The 9,332-nt window shown below is 29.9% G+C and overlaps 1 protein-coding gene across 1 annotated transcript; it reads left to right on the top strand.

Annotated features, from left to right (window-relative positions):
- Window positions 1-4,375: 4,375 nt before the first annotated feature.
- LOC141689711 (arabinogalactan protein 23-like) lies at window positions 4,376-4,704 on the top strand. The gene has a single exon (XM_074494067.1). It carries the CDS (start codon window positions 4,437-4,439, stop codon window positions 4,632-4,634), a length of 198 nt encoding a protein of 65 aa, XP_074350168.1. The 5' UTR covers window positions 4,376-4,436; the 3' UTR covers window positions 4,635-4,704.
- The last annotated feature ends 4,628 nt before the right edge of the window (window positions 4,705-9,332 follow it).

Below are 9,332 nucleotides of genomic sequence, written 5' to 3'. Positions count from 1 at the left end.
ATTAATTATAATAATTTATATATGGTATTCACATTATCACTGACAAACAATCCATATTTATTTTTTACGCAACCGAGTATCAATCATGGTTGTAACATAAAAATAAATTATATATTGTAAAGACTTATTATTGATATTCATGATTTTTTTTGAAGAATTCAAAAGAAAAGTTGTAATTATATCTTTATGTAAACTGTTTTTAAGTTTCTTTCATTACGACTCTAATACTTCTTCATATAATAATTTGATACCTTTGTATACTATTTTTCTAAAATTAAATATTTTACAATTCGATAAAGTTTTATAAATATAAGTTGAACTGGTTAATTTCTTCAAATTATTGAATAATATATATTTTTTCTTTAAATGACATAAAATGCATTGAATCAAATGTTATAATATAGTATATATATATAAATTTTATTTGAATAATTCAAAATATTTGTACAATGTCTTCGAGAAAATAATATTATATTCATCAATGAATATTTTTTATCTGAAAGAAATTATTTTTTAAAAAGCTAGTTTTTTTAAGTGGAAATAAAAAATAAATCGATTTAATACATCATCATAATTTTAACAAATCTTGTGAAAGCTCGTATCAAATTCTGAATATTTCTAAAATTGGGCCAAGTCTCAAAAACAATAATGCATTAACGGTAAGTTAGTAATTTTATTACATATTATCAATAGACTTTATCCTATAAAAACCTCAAACATATTAATTTTTAATAATTTAAAATATTTTTTTAACATTATAGATAAGATATTCTCGCCGAGTTTATAATCTAAATTTACTAAACCTATAATGTCATGATGTATTTTCAGCCGGGTGATGTAGTCAAATTTTGAGTATTTTTGAACAATGAGTCAAGTTCTAATTTCAAATTTGAAATAAACTAAAATAAATTGAATCTTTATGATTTTAATATATCTAAATATGTAGTGCATATATAAATTATTTATACATATGCGATTCCATTTTCAATATTTTCTTAAAAAATCTTTAAATAATGATCGTAAAATGAATTGAATCAAATGCTAAAGTATATTATAGTTTTAACTTTTATTTAAACAATTCAAAATACTAAAAAAATTCAAGATATTTGTATGATGTTTTTGATCAAATAATATTATCTTCGTTAGTGAATATTACTTATTTGAAAGAATTGTTTTTTAAAGCCAGTTTTTTTAAAAAGTGAAAAATAAAAAATTAATCGTTTTAATATACCGTCTTAGTTTTAACAAATCTTGTGAATATTTTTAAAATCAGGATAAATCCCAAAAACAATAATGCATTACGAGTCAAATTATTAATTTTAATACAAATAATCAATTGACTTGATTATATAAAGACCTCAAACACATTCATTTATATTAACATAAGATGTTAAAAAAATTCACATTATTGGTAAGATATTTTCGCCGAGTTTGTAATTTAAATTTACTAAACGTAGAATGTGACTGTATTTTTCGGTCGGGTCATGTAGTCAAATTTCGAGTATTTTTTGAACAATGGGTCAAGTTCTGATTTCAAATTCGAAATAAATGCATTGACTCATTATAATTTGAACTTATTTAAATATGAAATACTAATATAGATTATTTATATATAAGTGATTTTATTTTCAATATTTTTTTAGAAATTATATATGTACATTTTAATTACTTTTTATAATAAAAAATATGTTAAAAATATATGAGATATATTTTTAATCTAAAAAATGATTCATAAATAAGATAATAATCTATTTATGTACTATGCCTAACTTTATATCTGAAATTCAATTCTTTAAAATTAACTGTACAAATATTCAAGTAACTATTTTTCTTTGCGGAATTCAAGTAACTATCTTAAAAGTTAAATAAAGTATTTATTAGCACTATTACATATTATGTGTATGATAAAAAGTACATGTGACAATATGGTATAGTGGTGTGAGGTTGTATAGGTGAATGAAATATCTCGAGTTCGATTCCAACAAACCACATCTTTTATATAAATATTGAAAACAAGGGTAATCTAATCTTTTCAATGAGACTTTTTGATTTTTATATAAATATTGAAAACAATGGTAATCTAGTCTTTCAATGAGACTTTTTGATCTCACTAATATTATCCTCTTGTTCTCCTATATATTATATATAGAAGAGATTGCAGAATACACAAAAAGATAGAAACTAACCCGTAACTCGCACGTGTTAATGCTAGTAATAAAAATGTTGGACCGAGCCTTTGGATATTTGGGGTTCATCTTACCATCTATGCTGTGGCACTCGGAGTCGGGGTAATGAAATAAGTTTCGAAAACTTTTAAGACCTAAGAGCATCTCCAATAGAGGCATCCTTTGGTGCCAACCATTGCCAACTCACCTAAAATATTAATTTTTTAATTTATCTTTCATCCATGTTAAAGTTGGCATTCTTTAACTCCAATGACTAGCACTCTCTCAATGTGCTTAAATGGTCCCCACACTAACTCAAATACTTATATTTTTTACATTAAATATAATTGAAGAGCTAAGATTTATATTTACATTTTTTACAATAATGAATTTTAACTATATTGAGGGGGTGCCAAGAGCGTGCCAAAAATTGGTCACTTCTTTTGGCACTATTCAAGCACCCTTGACAATCTAATAGGTTGGCACTCAAGAGTGTCATGCCACATATTATGACTTGGCACCCCTCTAGGCCTCCATAAACTTGCTCTAATCAGACTAAAAGAAGCAGACTGTTAATGAGCTATCTACTATTTTAGTTTCTGCTGGAAAATCTCCCGTTTACTATATATTTTCTACTAAAAAATCTTATTGCATCATCACTTGTTTAGCTTCCGTAAATAATCTAAAACAAAACTAAATATCACGTTGGACTATAACATGTCACTTTAGAAATTCTCCAACTCCAATCGCTAATACATTTATTTAATCTTGCCAAAAAGATTAAGCGAGTCCTTTTATATGTTTATGTCAAATGATAACTAAACTTAACAATGTAATTTTAAATTTATCTACACATTTTTTTTATTAAGCATTTTTATAAAGTCTAGTAGTAACATTTATTTTATGATACAGTTTCAAAACTAAAATCGATCAAAATTTATAATCGAACCGAGTTTTTAAAATTAAAACCAAACTGACAGTTGTAGTTGCGGTTTTTGATTTTAAAAATCGAGGGTACGCGGTTTTCTGTTTTGCTTTTCGGCTAAAACCGCACTGATCCGCCCCACGTTCCCTTTAAATTACTTAGTTTAACATTAACGTCTTATATATTAAATTTAGTTATCAACAACTATATCCAGCTTACCGTTCATAAACATTAGAATTAATTATTTAATGCATATAAATCAAGTATATTGTTATAAAATTATATATATATATATATATACATAGGTGCCCTTCCACAGCCATAGGTGGTTCTAATAACCACCTGCCGCATTGTTACATTGCGAAAGTATAGCAGCTTTGCTTCAATGCGGGTTACGCATTGCTACATTGCGGGAGCTCACCAGTTTTGACTCAATGCGGCTTGCGCAATACTTCATTGCTGGAAACAATTTAGTTTTATTTTTAAATAATTGTAAAATAATAGATAATAAATATATAAATAAATTTAATTGATGTTTAAATTTCTAATTTATTTATTGTTTGGTTTTTATATTTTTATTTTGTATTTATATATTTCTATTAATAAATTCTTTATTTTAACAAACTATTACTTAAAATTCGGGAAATTACAGAACAGCCCCCACTGCCGCAATGAGCCATTGCTGCAGACGAGACCCGGGTTTAACCCGTTTCTTTCTGAAATCCCTAACTTCATAATATCAAAAACCTAATTCAGCGGCAGCGGGCGATTTCAGGTGAATTCGAGCGATTTCAACATCTACTCCGGCAATTCAGCTACTTAGGTATGATTCTAATCATCTACACACACGTATACATACACGTATACATACACATAGTTACATACTACCGCAATGACCCATTGATGCCTCCTATGGTGAGATTGTTATAACAATTGCGTGATTCAGACTGTTTGGAGTTATATTTATGTGTTTTTCTAGTGATATGTTATAATTTAGTTTACTCGAAGAAGTTTTGAGATTAGGATATGCTTTTACTAGTGGTTTGTGGTGACATTATGTAATTGATTTTGGATGTTGTAGCTTAGAGTAGATGTGAGTTGTTTAAATCAATGTTTACGGATTGATTATGCAGTTTGAAAGGCTTGATGAGTATTTTAAAGTGAAATTGTATTATTAAGACAAAAGACTAGGTCAATATCTTCCGAAAATAGTCTAAACAGTCCCTATAAATGGCCTAATCAGCTTTACATTTCCTCAAGGCAGCAATCAAAGAACATACATTTGGTAAATATTTCTCTTATTGTCGAGATTTTTTGCCAATATTGTTGCCCACACAGACCTTATTATGGAAATGAAGAAGATGGCTTGTGCAGCCCTTGTTGCTGCTGCCTCCATGAGCGCGGTTTTGGCTCAGGCTCCGGTTGAGGCTCCATCCAAGTCTCCTCTTGCCGAAGGACCGATGAGTGCTGCATCTGTTGCATTGCCTGCTCTTGGAGTCGTTGGGGCTAGTCTAGTGTCACTCGTTGCCTTCTACCTCCAGTAAAGAATTGATTGAAGGGGTTGATAAAATGAGGGTAGAGTTTGTGCATGGGCATCGAAATTTAGTGTACTTTTCGTATTCGTGTCTTCTTCTAGTTTCATTTGCATATGAGAATCGATTAATTCTGATGCAATGGAATTTAGTAAAATAAAATAAAATAAACCAGATTTGATCGAGTCAATTTTTTTTTTCTGATAAAAACAATTTCTCCAAAGATGAGTCGATGATTATTTGAATCTCTGAATTCAAATTTGACAAAATTTTGAGCTTAATTTCAACAAATTTTGTTTTGCTTTTGAATGACTGGTCATATTAGACATATCTCACAATAAGATGTAAAACAATTTGTCATCAAAGAATAGAGGAGCTCTCATGATGCAGCAGTTGCTTTCGTCTCTACTTATTACTAAGATAAGATTTACCAATTGTAGAATCCAAGCAGTATCTTCCTTTTTACTATAAATGCTTGGCCTGCAACAGTTGCACTGTTAAATTTTATTATTTTGAGTAACTCTTTTGTTTATGTCTTTATATAATTCGAATTATTTGGATTGCGTTGTTGTGAATTTGGTTAGTAGTAATTTGACTCGTTTGTGCTAATTAATGGTTCGAAATGTACTAGTAATTGTTTGGCATAGTAAGTTGAGATATGTTATTGTGATTAGACAGTGGATGGAATGCTTGTTGATTGATTGATTGGTTGTGGCTAGCTTATAAACGAATGAGTCATGCCGATTTTTCGGTAGGACTTAAAATAGAAAATAACGGTTCTATAAATGTTTCTTGTTTAAGTTGGGATTATATAGTTTTTTTTATTATGCACTTTGCAGTTACTATGGAGAATGAGTGCGGGCCTATTGTTGGATCACTCCTGACGATGCAGGATGATCATATTAGTACTGCCATATGGGCGGGAGGTGTGCGGGATAAGCTGGATGTACGGCAGTACACAGTTAATCATCAGCAGTGGATACTTTCGGATCCCCAGCGTGAGTTGCTGAGCCAATGGGGTTTCTCGGCTTTCACGAACAATCGTTCAGTTCCTCAAAATGATATTCATTTGATAACGGCCTTAGTGGAAAGTTACTAATTTGTAATCAATTTTCTCATTTATTTGAATCGTCATTGGCAATGTTTGTGATGTTTGTGTATGAATGCAATTGCGGGTGGAGGCCAGAGACTAACACCTTTCACTTTCCATTTGGTGAGTTGACCATCACCCTCGAGGATGTATACATGATTATGGGCCTCCCTGCTAAGGGTTGTCCAGTACTCATAGGGAGCTTGACGCTTCGAAGGCGTATTGGATGAGGAATGGCAGGATGCAAGATTGGATGAGGTGGGGCGTAAAGATATGTATAGGGACGGGGTCAAGCTTTAAAAATTAAGGGAACGATATACGGAGCTACCAGAGAGGGGGCAAGAAGAGGATCTTGTGGTTTAAACACGAGCTTATCTTTTATACATCATTGGGGGCATATTGTTTCGATCAATAAACAATCATAGCAATACTACATTGATACATTTCAGTTATCATCTGCGGTTTTTTATATTTTTCATTAAAACTAATATTTTAATTATTTTTCCGATTATATATCTAATTAAATTTTAAATTCTTAACTCATTATACAATTGATAATATAAATCGGAAGTAGTAATAAAATTAGTAAATATAGACTCAAGTTGTTGTTGAAATTAGTTATATACTTTTTAACTTCGTTATTATCGGAAACAAATTAAATCATTAAAATATAATTTTTTGTTATTTAAGAAATTAAATAACTGCTTCATTGTTTCATTGCGCTGTTGCAATGAAACAATGCAGGGGTATTGTTGCATTGAAACAATGCGGCAGTATCTGCAGCAATGTTTTATTGCACCCTTTGCAATGAAACAATGCGACAGTATCTGCCGCAATGCCTAAATGCGGAAGGTGGTTACTACAACTACCCGGGGTTGTGGACCAAAACCCTATATATATATATATGAGGGGGTTCAAAAGAGACCTTTACTTATGGAGAGAACTAGATACCACATCTCCTGACCATTGATTTGATTTGATTTCTATGGTTCAGATCATTGTACAAATATATAGTGTACATACTTTATTTATGTAGAAGTATATTATACTAGGGCCGTAAAATGATCCCGGCAGAACCGGACACCCATGTGCGCAATAATCGTATCGTTTTACTTTTAGTGTGTCCAGATTTGGGTCTGGGATCATATTATTCGAATGCAAACTGATTCCGGATATATGAGGACCGGATCCAAACCGAATATGAGCCAGTACCGTATTTTTATTTTCTAACCGGGTAGTTTATGATTCACCGGATACGAGTCAAATATGATCCACTAACATTAAGTATCATTTTTATTTCAACTATTCAGATGATTATTGTTATAAAATTAATATAATACTATAAAAATAATAACCATAAAAGTCATACTCTACAGGAAATTAAAACATATAGATGATATAAAGAATTACAAAATGATTATTTACTTACATATATAATAGGTTGAAAATATATTCTGCATATGGGGTCGAATCGAATATGAGCCATATATCAAATTTGTAAAGTATCGGATTCGGATCGAGTTTGGAACGAATTTCGATTTTCGGTTAGGATATCGGTTCGTTATAACTAAGATTCAAATCCAGATCTAAACGATATATATTTCTCTCCTCAATCTCATTTGTTTGAGATTCTTGGCCTTGTCTATTTCTATGTAACCTAACTATTTAACTTGAAATTACTTGGATTCAAAATGAGTTACAGTGTTTCTTTTGTTGTATTTTAAATTGGAAAAGGTATCTTCAAGTTTGATAGGTTTTGTAAATTATCACAAAATATTGGAAGTTAATTGCTAAGGTCAATGGTTATCACAAGTTACATAATTATTTACTATAAAAATATTAATTTCTTACCAAAAATTAACTACATAACTTTTATATGTATTTTAATTACCTTCAAACTTATAAGTTGTAATTTTTTTTTAAATAAAATTGCACTTGCATTAATATTCATCAGAATTAAGATTACAAAGTAGAAAATCGGGAGCAACAACTACACATTCCATTGGAGTTGTCCTGAAATAAGCAACATGTTAATACATGGGTCACTTGATTCGCAGATCAATTCTCAAACAAAACTAACACTTCTTGAAAATGTTGTAGAATGTCTTCACACTCTTCAATTATAGTGTGAGAATTAGAATTCCCTTTAATTCCACGCAAAAACATTTGATGACTTTGCATCTAACTCAAAAATTTACCTTTGAGTTCTCCATTCTTTCGACCATAACAAATCCGCTCTAAATCTCCATACCTCAGCTCTCGTGGTGACTTCCGTCCTCTTTCCTTCGCATTTCGAGCACACACAAAACCACCTATATCATATCTTACAACACAACCCATTCCTATAAACTCCGACTAACCTCGATAAGTCCATCTTTCACGTGATCTACATCAACGTATGGTGCCTATTGTCTTCGTTGTTCACTATTTCGTATCTAATCTTGTAAGTTGTAAAATTTGCAAGGTCATAAAATGCATTTAACTGCTTGTCCCACACTCACATATACGTCTAAATCAAATGCTCTAACAAAATAAACCAATAATAACACGTTTATCTCGATTATTATTACTGGAAGGCTTAACCATAATTAACTAGTAACTTAATTATTAGGAAATTGTAATTCCTGGGTAACCCCAAAACTACCGAAACAAACTGGACCCTTATGTTTAACATTTCTGATTAATATAATTGTTTTTTTTTCAAAAGAGTAAATCTTACCATACATCATAATTCACTACAAAGTCGCAGCCTACACTTGTGTAAGCAGTTACATCTATCATCTTTTTTTTTGCTAAATTACACCTATCATCTTTATACGTTCTTTAGTGATTTTTATACTTTCTCCACAGACTTCTCGCTTTAAGCATGTTAAACAATATTTTTAATTATCTTAATAAGTAAAAGTTTTCTTTAACTATAAATAAATCATAATGTAGAATATAAATTAATAAAATACTTACACACACAAACCCATGTTGTTTTCTATTCAAAATATAATTTTATAAAAATTAAAATGATACATATAATCTAAAATAAAATCATTCATATTTCATTAATTTTATCTCTTTATAAATTTAAAAATGTATAATAATATATCTTTAAGTATAATGGTAAATAAAGAAAAGTAAAAAGAAATATTGTTCACCCTAAAATAAGTATTTTTAGTTTGATATAAGAAAATGATGCGAAAAGAGTATAAAATGTATAACTGCTTACTAAATTTTTGGTGGGGACTTTGTAGTGAATTAGGATGTACCCAAGATTTTCCCTTTTCAAAAAGAAAAGATTCAATTTAGAATCTTTACCCCCACTCTTTAATATAAAAAATACAATAAGTAATACTCCAGTAATATTGTAACTGGAGTTCAAAAATATCGGGATAAATTGGTCTAGAACGTAATTTGCAACATACCAAATCAAATGATTTATTACCACAAAAAACATAAATTGAAAAAAAAAAAGAAACGTAACAAGATAACCTTACCATAAATTTAAATATTGAGGAAGGTACAGTATCGGCGTATTAGTCGGCAAGTAAGTACACACTCACATGTAGAATTCAAGAAATGTTCACATTTATTCCACGAATGTGACAGTGCCGCTACATCTGCCTACACTT

The sequence above is a fragment of the Apium graveolens genome, chromosome 10, assembly GCF_009905375.1.
Source record: "Apium graveolens cultivar Ventura chromosome 10, ASM990537v1, whole genome shotgun sequence".
NCBI classification, from domain to species: domain Eukaryota; kingdom Viridiplantae; phylum Streptophyta; class Magnoliopsida; order Apiales; family Apiaceae; genus Apium; species Apium graveolens.
Note: the sequence above shows the minus strand (reverse complement) of the source record. Positions and strands in the feature narration are given on the sequence as shown.